The following is a 27,049-nucleotide window of genomic DNA, read 5'->3' as shown; positions in this document are numbered from 1 at the left end:
CATAACCCTTTGCTCCCTTATCGCTCAAAAATCTGTCTATCTCCGCCTTAAATATATTCAATGACCCAGCCTTCACAGCTCTGGGGCAGAGAATTCCATAGATTTATAACCCTCAGAGAAGAAATTTCTCCTCATCTCAGTTTTAAAGGGCGGTCCATTATTCTAAGGCCACAGAAACATAGAAATTTACAGCGCAGAAGGAGGTTATTTCGGCCCATCGTGTCTACGCTGGCCGATAAAGAGCCGCACGGCCCTTGGTCAGCAGCCCTAAAGGTGACATATAAACCTATGAACAATGACAGAAAGACAAAGAGCAACCAGTCCGCCTCACACAACTGCAACACCCCTTATATTGAAACATTCCACCCCATTCGGAGCCATGTGATCTCCCTGGAGAGGCAAAAAACAAATAGGAACCCAGGCCAATTTAGGGAGAAAAAATCTGGGAAAATTCCACTCCGACCCATCCAGGCGATCGAAACTAGTCCAGGAGATCACCCTGGCCGTATTCGATTCCCTGCAGTACTTACCATTATATCTGCGCCGTGCAACGAAAGGTCATCCAGTCTAATCCCAATTACCAGCTCTAGGTCCGTAACCCTGCAGGTTCCGGCACTTTAAGTGCCCATCCAACCATCTCTTAAAAGTGATGAGGGTTTCTGAATCCACCACTCTTCTAGGCAGCGAGTTCCAAATCCCCACAGTCCTCTGCGTAAAGAAGACCCCCCCGCCCTCCCCCAAATCCCCTCTAAACCTTCCACCAACCACCTTAAAACTATGCCCTCTCGTAATAGACCCCTCCATTTACTATCCACTATGTCCAGGCCCCTCAATGTTTTGTAGACCTCTCAACCTCCTCTATGTCCCCTAGTTTTAGTTTCCCCTATGCGTGGAAATATCCTCTCTGCGTTCACCTTATTGAGCCCCCTCATTATCTTATAAGTTTCAATAAGATCACCTCTCATTCTTCTTAACTCCAATGTGTATAGACCCAACCTATCCTCCTAAGTCAACCCCCTCATCTCCGGAATCAGCCTAGTGAACCTTCTCTGAACAGCTTCCAATGCAAGTATATCCTTTTTTAAATCAGGAGACCAAAACTGTACGCAATACTCTAGGTTTGGCCTCACCAATACTCTGTACAGTTGTAGCTGGACATCTCCGCTTTTATATTCTATCCCCCTTGCAATAAACGCCAACATTCCATTTGCCTCCCTGATTACTTGTTGTACTTGCATCCTAACTTTGTGTTTCATGTACAAGGACCGCCAGGTCTCTCTGTACTGCAGCACTTTGCAATTTTTCTCCATTTAAATTATAATTTGCTTTTCTATTATTTCTGCCAATGTGGATAACCTCACATTTTCCCACATTATATTCCATCTGTCAAATTTTTGCCCACTCAATTAGCCTATCTATATCCCTTTGCAGATTTTTAGTGCCCTCTTCACAACTTGCTTTCCCACCCATCTTTGTATCATCAGCAAATTTATATAGATTGTAAATAGTTGAGGACGCAGCACCGATCCCTGCGGCACCCCACTCGTCACTGTTTGCCAACTGGAAAATGACCCATTTACCCCGACTCTCTGCTTTCTGTTAGTTAGCCAATCCTCTATCCATGCTAATATATTATCCCCAACCCCATGAGTTTTTATCTTGAGTAATAACCTCTGATGTGGTACCTTATCGAATGCCTTCTGGAAATCCAAATACACCACATCCACTGGTTTCCCGTTATCTACCCTGCTCGTTACATCCTCAAAGAACTCCAGCAAATTTGTCAAACAGGATTTCCCTTTCATAAAACCATGATGACACTGCTTGATTGAATCATGCTTTTCCAAATGTCCGGCTACTGCTTCCTTAATAATGGACTCCAGCATTTTTCCAACGACAGATGTTAGGCTAACTGGTCTATAATTTCCTGCTTTTTGTCTGCCTCCTTTTATAAATAGGGGCGTTACATTTGCAGTTTTCCAATCTGCTGGGACTGCCCCAGAATCCAGGAAATTTTGGTAGATTACAACTAATGCAACCACTATCGCTGCAGCCACTTCTTTTAAGACCCTAGGATGTAAGGCATCAGGTCCAGGGGACTTGCCTGCCATTAGTCCCATTATTTTACCTTATTACTTCATTAGTGATAGTGATTGTATTAAGTTCCTCCCTACCTATAGCCCCTTGATTATCTACTATTGGGATGTTTTTCGTGTCTTCTACCATGAAGACCAAGACAAAATATTTGTTCAACGTCTCTGCCATTTCCCTGTTCTCCGTTATTAATTCCCCAGTCTCATCCTTCAGGGGACCAACATTTACTTTAGCCACTGTTCCTTTTTATGTACCTGTAGAAACTCTTACTATCTGTTTTTATATTTCGTGCTAGTTTACTTTCATAATCTATCGACCTTCTCAATCATTTTATTAGTCATTCTCTGCTGGCTTTTAAAAATTTCCCAATCCTCTGGCCTCCCACTAGTCTTGGCCACCTTGTATGCCTTTGTTTTCAATTGGATACCCTCCCTTATTTCCTTAGTTAGCCTAAGGAAGATGAACAACCAGATAATCTATTTTTGGTGGTGTTGAGGGATAAATGTTGCTCAAGAAGGTGGAATAACTTCCTGTTCTTCTTCTAATCGTGCCACAGGATCTTTTATCTACCTAAACAGGTGTCTCAGTTTAATGTCTCATCTGAAAGTCAGCACCCAACAAGTCAGCACTTGCTATTTACTGCACTGAAGTGTCAGATAGATTATATATTCAAGTCCTGGAATATAACTTGAACCAATGATCTTACTCAGAGACGAGAGTGCTGACATTGAGATATTTGGGGAAAAAAAGTCACCGTCACATTCTGGCTGATGTCAATGACAGCAGAGATGAGTTGACGCAGAACAAAAATATTTCCACTTGATTGTTGCTGTTGATCTCTAGGTGCACATTATCAAGGCTTGTTTCTGAAGTTTTACAAGGTTTGCCAACATGATGTGAAGCTTCTTTAAGACTTCTCTACATGATAAGACACAATATAGAAAATAGAAGCATAGAAATTAGGTTCAGGAGCAGGCCATTCGGCCCTTCGAGCCTGCACCGCCATTCAATAAGATCATGGCTGACCATTCAACCTCAGTATACCTTTCCTGCTTTCTCTCCATAACCCTTGATCCCTTTGGCCGTAAGGGCCATATCTAACTCCCTTTTGAATATATCTAACGAACTGGCCTCAACAACTAGCTGTGGTAGAGAATTCCACAGGTTAGCCACTCTCTGAGTGAAGAAGTTACTCCTCATCTCGGTCTTAAATGGCTTACCCCTTATCCTTAGACTGTGACCCCTGGTTCTGGAACTCCCCAGCAACGGGAACATTCTTCCTGCCTCGAACCTGTCCAATCCCGTCGGAAAATGCAGTGATATTTACAATTAGGTTTGCTTCGGCTGCATTTTACAGATTTATATATTGTTTGGTACATAAAATTGTTCAATTCATATTCCTGATTGCTTTCTTCTCCCCACAGTATCCCTAGATACTAGGAGAGTTATCTCTCAGTTGACCTGGTTCCAAGCTTCTGCCAACTTATTTATTGCACATCTGCAGCCTGGAGGCATCTCTCCCTCTGCTCAACATCTCCCTTCTGCCAACTTATTTATTGCACATCTGCAGCCTGGAGGCATCTCTCCCTCTGCTCAACATCTCCCTTCTGCCAACTTATTTATTGCACATCTGCAGCCTGGAGGCATCTCTCCCTCTGCTCAACATCTCCCCAAAAAGTGTCACCTGAGATCAGGAATTTAGCAAAGTAGAGGATCAAACCACCATTCCCACACATTGGTGCTGTAATGCGTTGCATCAAAAGGCTAACCCAAAGCTTTAAATGCAAGCCAAGTCAAGAGACAGTAAGACACACGCTTAAATTACTGAGAACAGTGCAAGAATTCACAACACAAATCAAGAAAATAGGGTGAGAATGAGGTGCAAGAATTCGCCGTCCAACGATATTCGACAAGAGTTCCAGTGACACTGCAGAGCTTTTTTTTTTATTATTACCAAACTGATTCTAATTTTGAAAATCCTCTAGGGATCTTATGTGCATATAAAATCTGGGGAAGTTTCTGTAGTCCCTCAAGTTAAGTGGCTTCTGTCATTTTATCCCGGACAGACACAGAAGGGCAGATGAAGGGAACAACTATTAAATCCAATTCCCTACAGGATGAGTAACAAGATTGGGTACCAGGCTTATGACATTAGTGGGTTACTTTAAGCAAAGCAAAATGACATGAACGTAAAGGGGGTTAAAAAAGCCCCGAAACTATTCTGTTGAAAATAAAAAAAATTTAATGTTATTACAGCCAATGTATTTTTCATTGCATTAATCATTAGGCAGTAATATTTTTCAGTGATTTGCTCAGAGGCCATTTTCATTTTGAACTACCTTTATGTTTAATCCAACAGGCTGATCTAAAAAACACTATTTTTTCCATGCAGCGATATAATTGCAATCAAGCACATTTTTACATCTAATCTGCTACATCTGCAAGATCTGGAAACTGGAGCCATTCTGCAAGCTACATCAGATATTACTCACAGGATTAAATACTTGAAGGAGGGAGAACAAAATTAACTGCTGTCTGAAATTTAACGAAACAGCTTTTTAACATAGGGCAGCTTTTAAGTGTTTCAATTTTAGATGCATGTTATTTTTCAACAAAAAGGTGTGTGACCCACATTGTAGATGTCATCTAGCGCATCAGTAATGAGAAGCTCAATGGGTGGCATCATTTTATAATTAAATAGCTCATGAACTATTTGTAAGGTCAACAAAGATTAATGTTGCAGGTCAACCAGGGTCAGCATGTGTATTTCTATAGAATTTTGTCAGTGTCAATTGGAGTGTAAAAGAAAGCTTTGAATTTCACAGCACTATTACAAGCACAATAGGAAGCTCAAAGTCATGACTAGTAATTCTAAAAGGCAATGTCAAGTGGACACAATTTTTTGGTTGCTTCATTTAACCATTGCATTTTATTGGCTGTATTATTTTCCTGTCTCATGACTAGAATTTTATAGAGTTTATTGAAATTAATTCCATTGAGGAATCAATTCCTCAAGGTAGCCATGTCTAATATTACAAAGGAGATTTACAGTTTATTTGTATTTTCCAATTGGCCGATAAGCATACACTATTATTCTCTAACAGTATCTTGTATGACAAGAATTTCAAAATTTCGTGCACATTCTTAAAAGGACTGGAAATTAAACTATCCACAAGTGGCTAGAGTTTAGAAATATCCAAGTTTCATTCTGAAACAGACGACATTGATGTGGGTGCAAATGTTCTATTCTTTAATGGAGGGTGGGGTTTGAAACTTGAGATAATAGGCTGCTTAAATTATGTTGTTTAGACAATGTTGTTCCAAACATTGCCAAGGCTTAGGAACCTCTAGGTCCTGCTGGAAGGACTGTTGGCATTCACTCTGTTAAAACCACTCAGCTCATCAGTAAAGAGCACGGTTAAGTTTCCTGCTCCCTGTCCAGCTTGGATTACCCTATCCATTAGGGTGCGTTCCTCCACATTTACCTGGAGCTGAGAGGAAAGAAACCTAACCTCCCAATAACCTTTCGGTCCCAGTAACAAGCCAATGAATTTTGTGACTGGAAGGCTGTTTCCAGTGGGGTTTCGCAGGGTTCAGTCTAGGTCCCTTGAATTTTGTGGTATATAGCAATGATTTAGACTTCAATGTAGGGATTGTGATTAAGAAGTTTGCGGATGATACAAAAATTGGACGTGTGGTTGGTAGTGAGGATGAAAGCTGTAGACTGCAGGAAGATATCACTGGACTGGTCAGGTGGGCAGAAAAGTAGCAAATGGAATTCAATACAGAGAAGTGTGAGGTAATGCATTTGGGGAGAGCTAACAAGGCAAGAGAATACACAATAAATGGTAGGATACTGAATGTAGAGGAACAGAGGGACCCTGGAGTGCATGTCTGCAGATTCCTGAAGGTAGGAGGACAGGTAGATAAGGTGGTTAACATAGAAACATAGAAAATAGCTGCAGGAGTAGGCCATTCGGCCCTTCGAGCCTGCACCGCCATTCAATAAGATCATGGCTGATCATTCCCTCAGTACCCCTTTCCTGCTTTCTCTACATACCCCTTGATCCCCTTAGCCATAAGGACTTAAGAAGGTACACAGGATACTTTCCTTTATTAGCTGGGAATAGAAGAGCAGGGAGTTATGCATAAAACTCTAGTTAGGCCACACCTAGAGTACTGCATACAGTTCTGGTCACCACAATACAGAAAGGATGTGATTTGCACTGGAGAGGGTACAGAGCAGATTTATGAGGATGTTGTCAGGACTGGAGAATTTTAGCTATAAGGAAATACATAGGCTGGGAATTGTTTTCTTTGAAACAGAGGAGACTGATGGAACTCTTGATTGAAGTGTGTAAAATTATGAGGGGTCTAGATAGAGTGAACAGAAATGACTTATTTCTCTTTGCAGAGAAGTCAATAACCAGAGGGCATAGATTTAAAATAATAGGTAAAAGGATTAGAGGGGAGCTGAGGAGAAGTTTTTTCCCCCAGAGGATGATGGGGGTCTGGAACTCACTGCCTGAAAGGGTGGATCGGATTAGGCGGTGGTCCGTCCAGCAGTCATCAGCACCTATCATGGCACGGGTGATGCGCAGATCCTTGCGATCCCTAATATTGAGATGCAGGTCTGCCTTAATGAGTTGGAAAATCTCAGTGATGACCTCTTTTCGGAAGTGCAGCCTTCGGACACACTGTCGATCAGTCAGGTCCAAGTATGAAGACCTCTCCCTGAAGATCCTTTTCGGGTAAGGCTTCCTACTCCTCATCATTCTGCGACCTCTTCAATGAGTCTTATAACTCTGCTCAATAAACTTCCTCACATCTGGTTCCTCCATTAGACAGGTTGTCATCAATACAGACTGAGATAACACAGGACCCATTCTTTCTAAATCTCCACAATATTTTTCGATCAAAAAATTAATAAAATGCCTTTCTATCTTAATAATTTACTCAGCAATAGCAAATATACCTTTTCCAATCAAAATCACACTCTAAAATCACTTTTCACCTCAGAGATACAGAGCTGCTGCTTTAGCTGAAAGTTGCCGATTTTTAAAATAGCGGCTCTGTGCACTCCGTCCATTCCCGGCCACTTATCATCGTGTAAAACCACCTTTTCCAGGACGGTATGCAGCTCCGATGGTATGTCAGCGGTAACATAGAAAACATAGAAAATAGGTGCAGGAGGAGGCCATTCGGCCCTTCGAGCCTGCACCGCCATTCAATAAGATCATGGCTGATCATTCCCTCAGTAACCCTTTTCTGCTTTCTCTCCATACCCCTTGATCCCCTTAGCCGTAAGAGCCACATCTAACTCCCTCTTGAATATATCCAATGAACTGGCATCAACAACTCTCTGCGACAGAGAATTCCACAGGTTAACAACTCTCTGAGTGAAGAAGTTTCTCCTCATCTCAGTCCTAAATGGTCTACCCCTTACCCTAAGACTATGTTCCCTGGTTCTGGACTTCTTCAACATCGGGAACATTCTTCCCGCATCTAACCTGTCCAGTCCCGTCAGAATCTTACACGTTTCTATGAGATCCCCTCTCATCCTTCTGAACTCCAGTGAATGCAGGCCCAGTTGATCCAGTCTCTCCACATATGACAGTCCAGCCATCCCTGGAATCAGTCTGGTGAACCTTCGCTGCACTCCCTCAATAGCAAGAACGTCCTTCCTCAGATTAGGAGACCAAAACTGAACATAATATTCCAGGTGAGGCCTCACCAAGGCCCTGTACAACTGCAGTAAGACCTCCCTGCTCCTATACTCAAATCCTCTAGCTATGAAGGCCAACATACCATTTGCCTTCTTCACTGCCTGCTGTACCTGCATGTCCACTTTCAGTGACTGATGAACCATGATACCCAGGTCTCGTTGCACCTCCCATTTTCCTAATCTGCCGCCATTCAGATAATATTCTGTCTTCGTGGTTTTGCCCCCAAAATGTATAACCTCACATTTATCCACATTATACTGTATTTGCCCACTCACCTAACCTGTCCATGTCACCCTGCAGCCTATTAGCGTCCTCCTCACAGCTCACACCGCCACCCAGTTTAGTGTCATCCACAAACTTGGAGATATAACACTCAATTCCTTCATCTAAATCATTAATGTATATTGTAAAAAGCTGGGGTCCCAGCACTGAGCCCTGCTGCACCCCACTAGTCACTGCCTGCCATTCTGAAAAGGACCCGCTTATTCCTACTCTCTGCTTCCTGTCTGCCAATCAGTTCTCTATCCACGTCAGTACATTACCCCCAATACCACGTGCTTTCATTTTGCACACTAATCTCTTGTGCGGGACCTTATCAAAAGCCTTTTGAATGTCCAAATACACCACATCCACTGGCTCCCCCTTGTCCACTCTACTAGTTACATCCTCAAAAAATTCTAGAAGATTTGTCAAGCATGATTTCCCTTTCATAAATCCATGCTGACTTGGACCGAACCTGTCACTGCTTTCCAAATGCGGTGCTATTACATCTTTAATAATTGATTCCAACATTTTCCCCACCACCGATGTCAGGCTGACCGGTCTATAATTCCCCGCTTTCTCGCTCTGTCCTTTTTTAAAAAGTGGGGTTAAATTAGCTACCCTCTAATCCATAGGAACTGATCCAGAGTCTATGGAATGTTGGAAAATGACCACCAATGCATCCACTATTTCTAGGGCCACTTCCTTAAGTACTCTGGGATGGAGACTATCAGGCCCTGGGGATTTATCGGCCTTCAATCCCAGCAATTTCCCTAACACAATTTGCTAACTAATAAGAATTTCCTTTGTTCCTCCTTCTCGCTAGACCCTCGTTCCCCTAGTATTTCCGGAAGGTTATTTGTGTCTTCCTTAGTGAAGACAGAACCAAAGTATTTGTTCAATTGGTTTGCCATTTCCTTGTTCCCTTCACCTGATTCTGACTGTAAGGGACCTACATCTGACTTCACTAATCTTTTTTCTCTTTTCTTATCTGCAGAATCTTTTGCAGTCAGCTTTTATGTTCTCTGCATGCTTACTCTCATATCCTATTTTCCCCCTCCTAATTAAACCCTTTGTCCTCCTCTGCTGAATTCTAAATTTCTCCCAGTCCTCAGATTTGCTGCTTTTTTTTTTTGTTAATTTATATGCCAATTCCTTGGATTTAACATTATCCCTAATTCCCCTTATAAGCCATGGTTGAGCTACCTTCCCCATCTTATTTTTACACCAGACAGGGATGTACTTCATTGTGCCATATTTTGTAAGAGTGTGTAGCTGAAATGTAATAATCATACACTGCTTGGGTGGGAAAGGGGGAATGCCAATCAAAAGCTGCACACATATCATATTTGTTGAGCAATCTTCAGCATCTTTCAAACACACCTTACAAAATATTCAATGGCTGTAGTCACAGTTATCCAGTTCTTCATAACGTGCTAAGAATACAAAACGTTCCTTTTTGAAGGCCAATCCTACCCTTCAATTGTTGCAGTGCCGTGCATGCAAGTTTCCAATCTGCCAACAAATTCAAAGGGTCACCCGATGATCAGCATTCACTACTGCTGAACTGAGTCCCTAACAGGTATCACTTCATCACAATTTTGTCCACACTATTGAAATAATGAAAGCAAACCCTTGAAATAGTGGGATAAAAATCTTTGCAGATCAACTTAATACAGGCCTCTTTCTAACCCTTTAATTTTAATTAAGGCTACAGTTTTTCCTTACTCCAAATAAGATAGATGCACCGCAGACTGTACAAAATACAAGTCCCAAACCTACTCTAATGTGATGTATTCCATATTAATCTCTCCCGAGGAGAGAAAACAGTATTTTGTATTCTATCACGCATATTTCTGGTGTGAGACAGCTAGCAATATCATCTTAAATGTGTCATCACTTTATTTCTTCACCAGAGGGAAAAAGAAAATACCTGTGAATTTATTGCTGTACAACCTCAAGCTGCCATTTAATTAAATACATTTGCATTTATTGCATGAAATGCTAATGCAGCAGGTATACTATCTAAAATTGAAGTCCAGTGGGTTATATTTGAGGTCATCAATAAAATATGTGCAATTTTCCCCCTCTTTCACTGCTGACTGCATTTAAAGCAGCTTGTTTTGCCACTGGTTGCACTTACAGAGACACACATAAATCCACTTCCTCCTTTTAATAAAGGAAATTAGGTCAATGTGTTTTCCTGGACATGAGTGACTATATATATTGTCAAATGTGTAATATATGATGTTTTAGTGTAACTCTACAACACTCTATTCCAACCTGGACCTAAACTTAATGGATGTTATAAAAAAACATTCATAAGTGAAGAATGACTTGCAATTATGAACAAGTGTAGTGTAATGCAGCAATGCATAATATATTGCACAGAATTCAAAATTCACCATACAGCTGATAACTGTTCCTCTATGTTTTCAGAAGATTGTTTCCGGCAACAGATAAGTAGTGCGTTTTAAATGTACTTGAGTGATTTCCGATTCCAAGCCAGCTGTCACATATAAAAGCATTACAAATATGCTGAGACTGCCAGATGCTATTTTTATTAACCCGTCTAAATGCTGGCGAATGGAAAGGCCAATTAAATTATTCTTGCTCGGTTTATAGTGCACTACCTTCCTTGTTCAAAAGCTCTTTTGCCACCTGAAATGCACTTGGAATTTGGGTAGAAGTTGCCAATGAAACCATTAAGTACATGCTAAACACATACAACTACAGAATCCAAATTTAGCTGTCCAAATATATTCCAGTGAAAAAGAAGGGCGGTAAGAGAAGGGATAACCTGCCGTGGATAACGAAGGAAATAAAGGAGATTAAAGGAAATTAAAAACCAATGCGTATAAGGTGGCCAAGGTTAGTGGGAAACTAGAAGATTGGGAAAATTTTAAACGACAGCAAAGAATGACTAAGAAAACAATAAAGAAAGGAAAGATAGATTACGAAAGTAAACTTGCGCAAAACATAAAAACAGATGGTAAAAGCTTTTACCGATATATAAAACGGAAAAGAGTGACTAAAGTAAATGTTGGTCCCTTAGAAGATGAGAAGGGAGATTTAATAATGGGAAATGTGGAAATGGCTGAGACCTAAAACAATTATTTTGCTTCGGTCTTCACAGTGGAAGACACAAAAACCATGCCAAAAATTGCTGGTCACGGGAATGTGGGAAGGGAGGACCTTGAGATAATCATTATCACTAAGGGGGTAGTGCTGGACAGGCTAATGGGACTCAAGGTAGACAAGTCCCCTGGTCCTGATGAAATGCATCCCAGGGTATTAAAAGAGATGGCGGAAGTTATAGCAGATGCATTCGTTATAATGTACCAAAATTCTCTGGACTCTGGGGAGGTACCAGCGGATTGGAAAGCAGCTAATGCAACGCCTCGGTTTAAAAAAGGGGGCAGACAAAAGGCAGGTAACTATAGGCCGGTTAGTTTAACATTTGTAGTGGGGAAAATGCTTGAAGCTATCATTAAGGAAGAAATAGCGGGACATCTCAATAGGAATAGTGCAATCAAGCAGACGCAACATGGATTCATGAAGGGGAAATCATGTTTAACTATTTGACTGGAATTCTTTGAGGATATAACGAGCATGGTGGATAGAGGTGTACCGATGGATGTGGTGTATTTGGATTTCCAGAAGGCATTCGATAAAGTGCCACACAAAAGGTTACTGCAGAAGACAAAGGTACACGGAGTCAGAGGAAATGTATTAGCATGGATCGAGAATTGGGTGGCTAACAGAGAGCAGAGAGTCGGGATAAATGGGTCCTTTTCGGGTTGGAAATCGGTGGTTAGTGGTGTGCCACAGGGATCGATGCTGCAACCACAACTGTTTACAATATACATAGATGACCTGGAAGAGGGGACAGAGTGTAGTGTAACAAAATTTGCAGATGACACAAAGATTAGTGGGAAAGCGGGTTGTGTAGAGGACACAGAGGGGCTGCAAAGAGATTTAGATAGGTTAAGCGAATGGGTTGAGGTTTGGCAGATGGAAGACAATGTTGGAAAGTGTGAGGTCATCCACCTTGGAAAAAAAAACAGTAAAAGGGAATATTATTTGAATGGGGAGAAATTACAACATGCTGCGGTGCAGAGGGACCTGGGGGTCCTTGTGCATGAAACTCTTTTTGGGCAAATTCAACGTTTTGAAACAACTGCCTCCCCGTCGGGGAAATGAAACCCGGTCTGCCGCGTGACAGGCGGGGATACTCACCACTATACTAACGAGGAACTGACGGGTATTAGATTTTTGTTCAAGTGTCTGCATGAATCCCAAAAAGTTAGTTTGCAGGTGCAGCAGGTAATCAGGAAGGCAAATGGAATGTTGGCCTTCATTGCGAGAGGGATGGAGTACAAAAGCAGGGAGGTCTTGCTGCAACTGTACAGAGTATTGGTGAGGCCGCACCTGGAGTACTGCGTGCAGTTTTGGTCACCTTACTTAAGGAAGGATATACTAGCTTTGGAGGGGGTACAGAGACGATTCACTCGGCTGATTCCGGAGATGAGGGGGTTACCTTATGATGATAGATTGAGTAGACTGGGTCTTTACTCGTTGGAATTCAGAAGGATGAGGGGGGATCTTATAGAAACATTTAAAATAATGAAAGAGAGAGACAAGATAGAGGCAGAGAGGTTGTTTCCAATGGTCGGGGAGACTAGAACTAGGGGACACAGCCTCAAAATACGGGGGAGCCAATTTAAAACCGAGTTGAGAAGGAATTTCTTCTCCCAGAGGGTTGTGAATCTGTGGAATTCTCTGCCCAAGGAAGCAGTTGAGGCTAGCTCATTGAATGTATTCAAATCACAGATAGATAGATAGATTTTTAACCAATAAGGGAATTAAGGGTTATGGAGAGCGGGCGGGTAAGTGGAGCCGAGTCCACGGCCAGATCAGCCATGATCTTGTTGAATGACGGAGCAGGCTCGAGGGGCTAGATGGCCTACTCCTGTTCCTAATTCTTATGTTCTTCTGTTCTTCCAATGCTGCTTGCCATTACAAAGGGCCCCTCCCGTCGTGACTGCATTAGGATTTAGCAACACTGTATAGTCTTCAGAACATTCGGGAAAACTCAGCAGGTTCACCGAGTCAAATGGAGTCATTTGTAACAGTAATTTTAGCATCAGAATGTATTTGCTCTGGAGGGGGAAATCTTAAAATTAGAGCTCGGCCATTCAGGAGTGAAATTAGGAAGAACTTTTTCACACAAAGGTTAGTGGAAATCTGGAATTCTCGCCTTCAAAAGGCTGTGGATGCAGGGTCAATTGAATATTTTTTACACTGAGAATAACACATTTTTATTAGGTAAGGGTATCAAGGGATATGGATCAAAGGCAGATCACTGGAGTTGAGGTATTCACCCATGATCTAATTGAATGGGAGAACAGGCTTGAGGGGCTGAATGGCCTACACCTGTTCCTGTGTTCCACCCATTGAGTAATTAGCTCAGCATTTGCTTTTAACATTGTATACCTATGGGAAGAAGCTGAATGTTGTATACAGAGTGTATATTTAAAATGGGTTATGAGCTATTAATGAAAGAATTATGCTTATGAGTTATCCTCGGCTAGGTCAGCCACCTCATCTTCATACAGGTTCAAGATACTTTGAACCACAGTCCTTTGTATCTGTACACTTCAGTTCTGAAATAATTTTAGTGAAATAACGTATCTAAATAGAAACCTTGAGGAAGCACTATGATGTCAAAAGCAAAAGATGGATATGTTGAGTGGGACCTCTGTATGTAGAGGTTGAACTTCAATTTACGAATGAGGATGATCATACCAAACGTAACTAACCTAACATTCTTCTTCATTCACTCATACTACACACACACCATCATGGTGCAGAACTTTGCCAGTGGATTTGCAAAGAGCTGCATTTTCAGGGCAGTTTGATCTCAGTTACATCAAAGTGCTCATTATAGTGGTCTGCCAAGTGAAGACAGTAAGTGCATATATCCTGCTGTTGGCTGCTGTTTTATAAATAGCCTCAAGATAAGTTATCTGCATGCTATCCCAAGAAGTGGCCACTGAAAAAGAGTTTAAACTTTCTTTGGGAATAGTACAAGGAGCAGTCTGTTAACCTCTGCACAGTAACAGGTTTTACTCAAAGACAAGAGCAATTTGCCTCAGTAGAAAAGCAAGTTGATCCTGCCTTTCAGTCATAGTGCACAAGTGCATATATTGTTAGCATCATTGATTCCTTAAGTAAATAAAACTCAAACAACCTTGGGCAAGAATGAAAAGGAAAAGATTTCCCCCATGCACTTGTGCTGCAAAACTATCAGTGCAATCTTTATCAACAGCTTTATGATTTTGTTACATACAATGCAGAGAAAATCTTTCCCCAAAATGTGCATCCTAAGGTTTGCTAAATTATACCATGCAAAATAAGGAGAATCTATTATTCTGGTGTATGGCTCACCAACAACATAACTTGCATTTATACAGTGTCTTCAATGTAGTAAAACAACCAAGGCACTTCACAGGAGTGTTATCAAACAAAATGTGATACCGAGCCACATAAGGAGCTATTAGGACAGATGACCAAAAGCTTGGCAAAAGAGGCAGGTTTTAAGGAGCAGCTTAAAGAGAAAGGGAGAGAGAGAGAGAGAGAGAGAGAGAGGCAGAGAGATTCACTGAGGGAATTCCAGAGCCTAGGCAGCTTTCATACTGACATGTGTGCCAAACGGGTAGGTATTTTGAATGAAAAGAACTTCAACTTCAAGTAATCTATGGTGATAGCAGTAAAAGAATACAACCGCTTCTATAACTTCATTCAAAGAATGGTCTCCCTCTTTACCTATCGCAGCATTCACATCCCCAATGAATAAATAAACTGTTCATTTAACAAGAGAATTTAATAGCATGCTGTGAGCATTTTCTCCAAGGAATGCAGAAGAAGAAACAGAAAAGATTTGTTTTGAGTGATCAATTGATATCATGCATTGTTTCTGAGTGCCTCTGATAGGTAATTACACTTTGTTATGGATATCAGATGCCATTATGGACAGGCTAAGCGACTGCCAGAGCTAATATTCAGTCATTATCGTGATCCTGTAAAGAAAGTTCTAGTCCTCTACTTGTGGAGAAAGGATCGAATAAAACTGCTATGTAGTTACAGAGCCCCCAGAAGTGAACAGTTTGTGTCGGACTCGCTCAGATGTGATGCCAGGAAGTTTTATTCCACTGACAACACAAATTGAGACTGCTTCCCATAGCACTGTAGTCCCAATATCATCAGTGCCTACTGGTATCCAACTTCATAATAATACTTAGAATAAGACAATTGAAAATAACATCCTTTCTCTTTAATATTGTACACGTTGGCAACTCAGGAAATAATTAGGCATCAATACCGTGCAAATATAAAAAGTAGCGGAACATGTTTATTGCTAGTTATTACCAAGTAACCTCTTAAACTCTGACATGCTGCTCAGTGCAGCGTTAAAATAATGTGCAACAATATTTAAATATTTAGGAGGTGCATGAAATGTAGTCTGTTGCAGAAGTGGGAGTATATCAATAATTTGGATGAGGGGACCAAATGTAATACAGGTTGAGCGTCCAAAATCCGGAAACCTCGGGACCGAGGCCATTCCGGATTCCGGGTATTTCCGGATTTTGGAACGTCTTTGCCTGGCCGAGGTAGGTGGGGTCAGGCAGCCGAGGTAAGGGGGTAAGGTCGACCCGCCGAGGTAAGGGGGAGAGAGGGGAGAAGGGGGGGTGCCGGGGCGAAGTCGGGCCGGGGCAAGGTCGGACCGCCGAGGGCTGGGGTGGGCGAAGTTTCGGCGGGCGAAGTCGGGCCAAGGCGAGGTCAGGCCACCGAGGGAGGTCGGGCCAGGGTGAGGTCGGGCCGGAATGAGGTCGGGCTGCCGAGAGCTGGGGCGAGGTCGGGCTGGGGCGAGGTCGGGCTGCCGAGGCGGGGGGGGGGTCTGGATTTTGGAACATTTTCCGATTTCTGGACAACCCCGGTGTCCGGATTCCGGAACATTCCGAATTTTGGAACTCCGGATTTCAGACGCTCAACCTGTATATCCAAGTTTGCTGATGAGTGGGCAAGAACATGGCAAATGGAATATAATATGGAGAAACATGAAGTTATACACTTTGGTCGGGAAAACAGAAAAGCAGAGAATTTTTTTAAATGGTGAGAGATTGGGAAATGTTGGTGTTCAGAGGGACTTGGATGTCCTTGTACACGAATCAATGAAAGTTAATATGCAGGTACAGCAAGCAATTAGGAGAGCAAATGATACATTGGCCTTTTAATATAAAAGGATTTGAGTATGAGAGTAAAGACGACTTACTGCAATTATATAGGACCTTGGTGAGACCACGCATGGAGTTTTGGGTACAGTTTGTGTCTCCTTACCTAAGGAGATATATACTTGCCTTAGAGGGAATGCAATGGAGGTTCACCAGATTGATTCTTGGAATGGGGGCATTGTCATATGAGGAGATCCTTATTCGTCGGGAAATTGTGTTGGGGAAATTGATGGGATTGAAGGCCGATAAATCCCCAGGGCCTGATGGTCTGCATCCCAGAGTACTTAAGGAAGTGGCCTTGGAAATAGTGGAGGCATTGACAGTCATTTTCCAACATTCCATTGACTCTGAATCAGTTCCTATGGAGTGGAGGGTAGCCAATGTAACCCCACTTTTTAAAAAAGGGAAGAGAGAAAACAGGGAATTATAGACCGGTCAGCCTGACATCGGTAGTGGGTAAAATGATGGAATCAATTATTAAGGATGTCATAGCAGCACATTTGGAAAGAGGTGACATGATAGGTCCAAGTCAGCATGGATTTGTGAAAGGGAAATCATGCTTGACAAATCTTCTGGAATTTTTTGAGGATGTTTCCAGTAGAGTGGACAAGGGAGAACCAGTTGATGTGGTGTATTTGGACTTTCAGAAGGCTTTCGACAAGGTCCCACACAAGAGATTAATGTGCAAAGTTAAAGCACATGGGATTGGGGGTAGTGTGCTGACGTGGATTGAGAACTGGTTGTCAGACAGGAAGCAAAGAGTAGGAGTAAATGGGTACTTTTCAGAATGGCAGGCAGTGACTAGTGGGGTACCGCAAGGTTCTGTGCTGGGGCCCCAGCTGTTTACATTGTACATTAATGATTTAGACGAGGGGATTAAATGTAGTATCTCCAAATTTGCGGACGACACTAAGTTGGGTGGCAGTGTGAGCTGCGAGGAGGATGCGAAGAGGCTACAGAGTGACTTGGATAGGTTAGGTGAGTGGGCAAATGCATGGTAGATGAAGTATAATGTGGATAAATGTGAGGTTATCCACTTTGGTGGTAAAAACAGAGAGACAGACTATTATCTGAATGGTGACAGATTAGGAAAAGGGGAAGTGCAACGAGACCTGGGTATCATGGTACATCAATCATTGAAGGTTGGCATGCAGGTACAGCAGGCCGTTAAGAAAGCAAATGGCATGTTGGCCTTCATAGCGAGGGGATTTGAGTACAGGGGCAGAGAGGTGTTACTACAGTTGTACAGGGCCTTGGTGAGGCCACACCTGGAGTATTGTGTACAGTTTTGGTCTCCTAACTTGAGGAAGGACATTCTTGCTATTGAGGGAGTGCAGCGAAGGTTCACCAGACTGATTCCTGGGATGGCGGGACAGACATATCAAGACAGACTGGATCAACTGGGCTTGTATTCACTGGAGTTCAGAAGAATGAGAGGGGATCTCATAGAAAAGTTTAAAATTCTGACGGGTTTAGACAAGTTAGATACAGGAAGAATGTTCCCAATGTTGGGGAAGTCCAGAACCAGGGGTCACAGTCTAAGGATAAGGGGTAAGCCATTTAGGACCGAGATGAGGAGAAACCTCTTCACCCAGAGAGTGGTGAACCTGTGGAATTCTCTACCACAGAAAGTTGTTGAGGCCAATTCACTAAAAATATTCAAAAAGGAGTTAGATGTAGTCCTTACTACTAGGGGGATCAAGGGGTATGGCGAGAAAGCAGGAATGGGGTCCTGAAGTTGTATGTTCAGCCATGAACTCATTGAATGGCGGTGAAGGCTCGAAGGGCTGACTGGCCTACTCCTGCACCTATTTTCTATGTTTCTATGTTTCTATGAGAGATTGAGTAGACTAGGCCTATATCCTCTAGATGTTAGAACAATGAGAGATGATCTCATTGAAATATACAAAATTCTTACAGGGATTGACAGGATAGATGTAGGGACGATGTTTCCCCTGGCTGGGGAGTCCAGAACCAGGGGTCACTGTCTCAGAATAAGGGGTCAGCCATTTAGAACTGAGACGAGGAGAAATTCCTTCACTCAGAGGGTTGTGAATCTTTGGAATTCTCTGCCCCACAGGGCTATGGAGGCTCAGTCATTGAGTATATTCAATGCAGAGATCGATAGATTTTTGGATATTGAGGGAATCTAGGGATATGGAGATAGTGCAGGAAAGTGGGAGTTAAGGTCGAAGATCAGCCATGATCTTATTGCATGTCGGAGCAAGCTCTTATTTCTTAGGTTCTTATGCTGTTAACATTTGTTGGAGGAACTTTTGATTAAAACTGGCTTGGCAATAGGAAGCAAAAGGTAATGCAAAACCAAAAAAAGCACAGTCTGGGAGGGCAGCAACTGGTGTAGTTCTGCCCAACTATTCACAAATGACTTGGAATAAAGTACTTTATCAGTAATGTAGGAAATTGATGAGGCCATTACCATCCTCTGACAATGCAAAAAAAATGGTTCAAGGAGGTAATTAAATAAAAAATTATCTCTAAATTAAGTACAGATAAGGTGAGTAACATTTTCCAGCGAAGCCCAACATTAAGCCACAACTTGGAGGAAATGATAGTGTTTCACTTTCTCAATAGTTAACCTAACCTTCTCGAGGCTGACTGGGACAATGCACTGTATATGCATTATGCTGCAGAAAATCAAACTTTATTTCCATATAACTATACATAAAGAAAAAACTATCGCAACTAAACAATGTCTTCAGGTGACTCTCAGACGGTAATTGTAGGGTGCAATACATAACCATCAGACCTTGGTCAGACTGCGTGCTGTGCCTCACATACTGCAGAGCTCCACTCCCTGGACAATTAATCTTTTATGTTAGAGAGCATGGTTGGAGTATGTTCTCTATTCTAACATTGAAATTAATCAAAACAAAGTTTATAAAGTGTCCAGGCATGAATTGAAAATGCCATTGGTCTAAGTGTCAACTTGGCTCAATTGGTAGTGCTCTCATCTATGAGTCAGAAGCCTCACTCCAAGACTTGCACTCATATTGTCGGGAATACAAGTACCATTCTTCCAATAAAACATTAATTGGAGGACCTATATGCCTTTTCAAGTGGATGTTGAAGATCCCATGGCACTATTCTCAATGTCCTAGCCATCATTTCTCTCATATCCATCACCATCAAAATCAAATTATTTATCTCATCATTGCTGTTTGTAGGAACTTGTGCACAAAATGCCTGCCATGTTGATCTGCATGGCAACAGTGATTACATTTCAAAGTAATAAGTGTGTGAAACACTTTGGCACATCTCAAGAGATGTGATGAGATGCTATTTAAATGCATGTTATTTTTTTTGAAATGTGGTTTTGCAGCGTGCTGGACCTCTAATGAATAAGCAATACAAGCAGATGCCCGAGTTATCAATTTTGCATTGATATGAACCCGAAACAGTTTGCATCAACAGGAGAGTAGTAATATGACATGATCTGTAAAACTTGAAAAGCAGTTGCTTAAAAAAAAAAATCGTATCTTGGCCCAGCTACACCAACGATTTTAAATTTGCAACTTCTAACATGAAAGGAATCTTAGAAACCTGAATACTTACAAGTGTGTCTAGCCAGGGAATAATTGGAGCCCCCACTGGTTAGTCCGAAGCCCTCTGGGACCTGATTGGTGCTACGAGTCCGAGTTGGCAGCTTTGGAGGTTCAATCTCAGCACCAAATTCTGCTCCAATGACACCCAGAAGGACTATGGCTGTAGCCTGCTTACGGCGCTCCTCGTAAGATGACGATGATTTCTTCATATGTACAAGAAAACCTGGCAAACAGCCTAAAATACAAACCAAAGAAAATAATGTTATGTTAATCAAACACCATGTGGCACTAATCACAATGGAAAATGTGCATGAACTCTCTAAAAAGAGAAGTTCCACCCTCAGATTTGAAGAGATATTTCTTCTCTGATTTACATTGAAGCATTCTCCAGTTACACTCTTTCAGGCTACAAATATTTCTGGAACGGGACAATCATCAGCATGACGCATACAAAGCTTGACAAAGAATTGCGATTGATTGTTAACATTCTCGTATCTATTTGTTGCTGCTGATTTTTTTTAAACGGTGAACACTGGTGACAATAAGAGAACTACTCATATGAAAGAACACAATTACCAATGCATGCAAGGTTAAGGCTCAACTCCATCAATGGCATTTGAGTTTCCACACACAATTGGGCTGTCACCTCACCGACACTCACTATTTACACATACCTACTGTAAAGTAAGGAAACATAGATAAATCACAATTCTTTGTAACTGATTTGTAAATAGGCCCTGCTCTGCCCCAGATGGGCCCAGTATTCAACATAGCTCCATTAAGTTCCTGGGCCCGTAGGGGAATTGAGTCTTGATCTAAAACACAGGAGCAAGTCTCCTTTCTAAGCAGAGAATCTTCAGCCCTCATCTCTGTAACCTAAGGTTCTTTTTCATTTCTTCTCAAATGTAATGGCAGAGCCTCACCTTTACTTCTATAAAATACCAGTATCTGCACATTCATATTCTTAAGTATGTAGGTAGCTGATACTGCAATTGTGCTAATAATCTAAGAATTTACAATACAATTCTTTTCAAAAACAAGCAGAGTAGCAGTGAATCAACCTTACTTTGCACTTGTGGAATAAACAACTTGTATTTATATAGCGTATCCAACAAGGTGCAAAAAGAATACAGGTGTAGATCCAACCACCTGCATCTAATTTCCAATGATTGCCGTACAACAACAAATACAACAAAGAATGAGGATAAATTAAATATACATTTCAAGAAATAGGTTTCTCCATGTGGATTTCCTAAAACCATTAAGCTCCCTAATGCAGACCTATTTAAAGCTAATAGCTTAGAAGTTGCTGCAGTGAAATTACTAGATGAATGCTCAACACTTTTCATATGACATTCAGTTATTTTAGCAGAAGCATTAAGCTTGCATTAAAATAATGGAAAAATGAATGTAATATGAATGTGTTAAGTGCTCTCTGCTAATAGTGCTTACAATCATTTTTCAGGCTTATATCATATCACAGAGCCCATAACTCACTCTCAATATTTTGACAAATTATGTGTACTAAAGATACTCGACAGGAAAATGTCACGTCATGTTGACAAGACTTGTCAAACCTTCCAGCTTAGAGGAAGTTTTGAGAAGACATATAAGGATATTAGAGATATATTTCATATCATGTACATTTACACATGGCTCCTCTGAAAATGCTAGAGTCTTTCTGATATTTGTACAAGGAGATGAAAGGATTAAATAAATGCTTTCTTCACACAGCTGAGTCGTCCTGTTTATCAGACTGCAGCCTTTCTAATTAATGACAAATCAAAATCTAGATTGTCCTGCATGACCACAAATCACAAACATCTCAATGTACTTCACTTCCAAAGGATGCCAATGATAAAATCCATATTGATGTTTTTCTATTTCCTTTTTGACTTTCTCCCCTCCTTAATACCACCCTTTACTCTGCAAACTGTTAGTTGGGTAGTTCTTCTGATTGTATGCCAATCTATCTCTTGATCTAGCAACTAATGGCTATTTAACACTGAGAATGTGTCATCAGCAGCAAGTATGTGGTACTCTTACACATACGACACATTACCATTGTAAAAGAGATGGAGATGATATTCAAATAGGTCTTGAGAGTTGCTCTGGGGCAGTGCGAAACATAGGTTTCTATCCTATTGGCCCTGCAACAGGCATAGTAGGAACCAGTGGCACACTGAAAAACAATAATAGGAGGGGGATGTGCATGGGTGATAGATCTCCACTTGCCGCTCTTCTGGGCCCAGCCACTGACATAAAAATGCAATAAATGCAGCAATGGATTCTTGGTTTACTGCTGCCAATTCTTCTCCATCATGAAGTGCACCTCACCAAAAGCTTGGCTGAGACTGAGAAATGAAGATATGAAGAAGTGTCCTATTCACACCATGACACACAATGTTGACACACAAGTGCACTTCCACTGGAGCAACCTAAACATAGAACCATTTGGCCCTTTGTGCCCTTTGGAACAACTATCCAATTTGTCTCACACCCCTGCTCTTTCCACATAGCCCTGCATGTATTTATCCAATTCCCTTCTGAAGATTGCTATTGAATCCACTTGCACTACCCTTTCAGGCAGTGGATTCCAAACCATATCAACTCGCTCCATAAATGTTTTCCTCCTCATCTTGCCTCCAGTACTTTTGCCAATTACCTTAAATCTGTACCCTCTGGTTAATGACCCTTATGCCAACAGAAACAGTTTTTCCTTATTTACTCTGTCAAAGGAATTCATGATTTGGAGCATCTCTATCAAATCTCCTTTTAAACTTCTCTGCTCAAAAGAGAAAAGCTCCAGCTCCTCAAGTCTCTCCACATAACTGAATTAAAAGGAGTACAAAAAATAAAGCCTTGCAATATTATCCTGGGAATTTTTGAGAGAAAAATGCCCCCCCGAGGTCACTATATGCATTTTTAAAAGGACCCGACTGTTGCCAACGAACCAGAGGTAATTGTGCATGCACAGTTCCAGTGTTATTTTTTGTTTGTTGCCGCCAGACTTCCCAAAATGAGGAATAAAGGGCCTAAGTTTCCACATGATTTGCGCCTGATTTTTTAGGAGCAACTGGTGGAGAATGGACTATCTTAGAAATCGCAATTCTCCACATTTTTTTTTCTGCAGTTCTAGTCAATTAGAACAGTTTCACTGTGGAACAGAATTTTTTCTTCAAAAGGGGGCGTGTCCGGCCACTGACGCCAGATTTCAAAGTTTCCACAGTGAAAACGTACTCCAAACTAATTTAGAATGGAGCAAGTGAAGATTTTTGTAGAACTGAAAAAACCTTGTCTACACATTAAAAAATCAGGCGCAGGTTACAAATTAGGCGTCCAAAACGAGGTGGGTGGGGAAGGGAAGTCATTAAATTCTACAATAAATCCTTATTTATACTTCTACAAATATTAGACAAATAAATCCAACCTGAATAAACATTTATAAGCAAAGAAAAGATTAAATGAACCATCTTCCTACCTGTGTGAAAGTGCTTCAGGCAGGTTTAGTCAGCTCAGCGGTGTGGGTCGTTCCCGCGAATGGGAGGGAGGGAGGGGCAGCAAGCAGCCTTCCACTTGAGGTGGAAGCCTTACAGTCAGCTCAGCGGTGTGGCGTCGTTCCCGCGAACGGGAGGCAGGGAGGAGGCAGCCGTTCCCGACGGCGGGCGGGGGGGGGGGAGGGAGTGAGGGCCCGACCGACCGCAGCAGGGGGGGGGGGGGGGGGAGAGGCAGCCGTTCCTGACGGCGGGCGGGGGGGGGAGAGGGAGGGAGTGAGTGCCCAACCGACCGACTGTAGCGGGGGGGGGAGGCAGCCGTTCCAGACTGCGGGCAAGGGGAAGGAGGCAGTGAGAAGGCTGCAGGAAGCCTCAGAAGTTGAGGCAGCCATTCCCGACGGCAGGCGGGTGGGGGGGGGGGGGAAGAGGCCGTCGGGAAACGACTGCCTCAACTTCTGAGGCTTCCTGCAGCCTTCTCACTGCTGCAAGAAGCCTCAGTGCTGATGGCAATGTGCTTTTATTAAAAAATGTTCAAAAATTAAACAGCTACAAAGAACTACAAAAATGGCCGAGTGCCAATGTTTCCTTCACACTGCGCGTGCGCGAACGCTCCAATGCGCACGCGCAGGGTTGCCGGCAGGAAAAAAACTAATTTAAATGGTACCCGCCCCCTCCCACTTACAAAATCGGCGCGAGTGGTAGGCTCCGTCCCCTGGGCGCCGCGCCAAGCTGTCATGGAGCTGCAGGGCGCTCCAGAATCGCACGTTTTTTTTTCAGACGCGTTTTTGGCGCAAAAAACGGGCGTCCAGCTCGGAGGGGCGCCCATTTTGTAGCGTGTGGAAACTTGGGGCCAATGTATTTATCTTCTCGAAGAATGAGTAACGGATATTTTACCACTATGTTTTATAAATTGCCTGATTGCCATCATGTGCCCTGACGCGTTCCCGGTCGCTAGGAGCCGTCATGCAGCGTTCAATATCAACCTGAAATTAACTAGCAGCTCATTGTAACTCAATAGAGTCTGAAGCCGCTGTCAACATCCAATCTGGAATGATCATGCAATGGAAGTGAAACAATTTCAAGGAGCTCCTTTCGAACTCAGAAAACTAGGTGAGTCGGAGGAAAAAAAAACAATTGCCTGATCACTTCGTGTTTATTTTTTAATCGTGTGTTTATAAATCAAATTGCTAATGGGAAAATGATGCACATTTTAAATTGTATTTGCATTCCTTTATAATAAAACTATTTCCAACAAGGGAAAAAAACGCAAGAGTTATCTTTTACACAGGCCTCTGTCTGTTGTGAACGTTATTTTAAAAATTTGTGATCTGAGTTATGCGCAGAATGCTTCTGTGCAGCTTCCGGTTCAATGGCAAGAGTCACTCCGTTTTTAAAATAGTTTTGTTCAAATCAAAAAGAGTTTTAAAATCTCACAAACTGAACTGCTGTATTTAATATGTATATATATTTAAACCTTTTCCTATCAATTTTGTTCACTCCTGAGGATGACTCTTGCATGGGGTATGGGTTCCACATTAGCAGTCTGCTTTCCCAAATGCCCCTTATTCAAGCATGAACTTTGACAGCAAGTGTCAACAAGTTAGGGGAGGTTTGGGGGATGCTTTACAACCAAGCACAATCCTGTCCTCAAGCTGTCATCGACACACACACAATTCCAGATGGCTCGCTGAATAGCAACCAGGAGTGGTAATCAAAGGCAATTTTCTCTCCCTGATAGAGACATTGTGGCTGATTGTAGGGGCCCCGACTGTTACCCTGGCAGAGATTGGCTAACTCAGCATAGACCAGGTGTCAAATCAGGAATTTCCTGTTGCACACAGCTCAGCTCAGTAAGTTTATCCAATCAGAAGACCACTATCTTGTGGCATTTTCAAAGCTATACACAGAAACATGTTGCTCCTTGCTTAGTGAAGGAAAGATGAACAACACGGACCAGGTTTGAAATTCAGACTGTGCTCAGTTAGCTGATCTCAGCTGGACGGCAGTAACTGCGCTACAGCTGGCATCAGTGGCTATGATCTAGAGCACGGGAAAACCAGCGAGAGCTCCTGCTTCTGATCTCTGTCCAGCTTCCCCTACTGGAATGTGCACATCAAGTGAAAACAGGGCTGAGCTCGTATGTGATACTTCTGAAGGTCAAATTATCTGCAGACACTCTGCCTAGGTGCACAAATGAAGAATTACCACTGGAGTGAGGTACGAGAAGGAGGATGTCAATGGTTCATTGAAATATACCCCAGTCAATGCTTGCAAAAGAGGAAGAAATTTTGAGCGGGAAGGAGTTAAAGTTACTGTAGTCAGAACTTAATACTTTTCATTGGACAGATGATTGATTCCATACATTTACATACAGACTGTCAGACCATGCATGCTGGCCTTTACAACCGTGACTCCAAAAGTACTTCATTGGCTGTAAAGCGCATTAAGACGTCCAGTGGTCGTGAAAGGCACTATATAAATGTAAGTCTTTCTTTCTTCACAAAGTGAGCTCCGAAACTTTGCAACTTATTGATCAACAACAACAATTTGCATTTAATTCGCGCCTTTAACGCTAAAACGTCCCAAGGCGTTTGTTTCACAGGAGCGAAAGCAGATGAAGATAGACACTGAGCCAAAGAGAGAGATATCAGGACAGGTGACTAAAGGCTTGGTAAAAGAGTCAAGTTTTAAGAAGTGCCTTAAAGGAGGAGAGAGAGCGAGATGGAGAGGTAGAGGGAGGGATTTCCAGATCTGAGGGCTGAGATGGCTGAAAGTACGACCACCAATAATGGGGCAAAGGAAGTGGGGGATGCATAAGAGGTCAGACTTGGAGGAATGCAGAGTCTTGGAGAGTTGTAGGGCAGGAAGAAGTTACAGAGTTATGGAGGGGCAAGGCCTTGGAGGATTGGAACACAAGGATGAGAATTTTAACGTTGAATTTGAAACATAGAAACATAGACATAGAAAATAGGTGCAGGAGTAGGCCATTCAGCCCTTCTAGCCTGCACCGCCATTCAATGAGTTCATGGCTGAACATGCAACTTCAGTACCCCCTTCCTGCTTTCTCGCCATACCCCTTGATCCCCCTAGTAGTAAGGACTTCATCTAACTCCCTTTTGAATATATTTCGTGAATTGGCCTCAACTACTTTCTGTGGTAGAGAATTCCACATGTTCACCACTCTCTGGGTGAAGAAGTTTCTCCTCATCTCGGTCCTAAATGGCTTACCCCTTATCCTCAGACTGTGACCCCTGGTTCTGGACTTCCCCAACATTGGGAACATTCTTCCTGCATCTAACCTGTCTAAACCCGTCAGAATTTTAAACGTTTCTATGAGGTCCCCTCTCATTCTTCTGAACTCGTGAATACAAGCCCAGTTGATCCAGTCTTTCTTGATAGGTCAGTCCCACCATCCCGGGAATCAGTCTGGTGAATCTTTGCTGCATTCCCTCAATAGCAAGAATGTCCTTCCTCAAGTTAGGAGACCAAAACTGTACACAATACTCCAGGTGTGGCCTCACCAAGGCCCTGTACAACTGTAGCAACACCTCCCTGCCCCTGTACTCAAATCCCCTCGCTATGAAGGCCAACATGCCATTTGCTTTCTTAACCGCCTG

At 42.3% G+C, this 27,049-nt stretch overlaps 1 protein-coding gene across 6 annotated transcripts in view; it reads right to left on the bottom strand.

Annotated features, from left to right (window-relative positions):
- LOC139239069 (WD repeat-containing protein 7) overlaps positions 1-27,049 on the bottom strand; it is a 1,036,818-nt gene that overhangs the window by 323,143 nt on the left and 686,626 nt on the right. For all 6 annotated transcript variants that reach the window (XM_070867593.1, XM_070867585.1, XM_070867609.1 and 3 more), the window contains one exon: positions 19,949-20,173. In XM_070867593.1, the coding sequence (XP_070723694.1) occupies positions 19,949-20,173 (225 nt within the window). The remainder of the gene's footprint in view (positions 1-19,948; positions 20,174-27,049) is intronic.

This window comes from Pristiophorus japonicus, chromosome 2, assembly GCF_044704955.1.
Source record: "Pristiophorus japonicus isolate sPriJap1 chromosome 2, sPriJap1.hap1, whole genome shotgun sequence".
Lineage (NCBI taxonomy): Eukaryota > Metazoa > Chordata > Chondrichthyes > Pristiophoridae > Pristiophorus > Pristiophorus japonicus.
The sequence above is the reverse complement of the archived record's forward strand: the minus strand, read 5'-3'. Positions and strand labels throughout refer to the sequence as shown.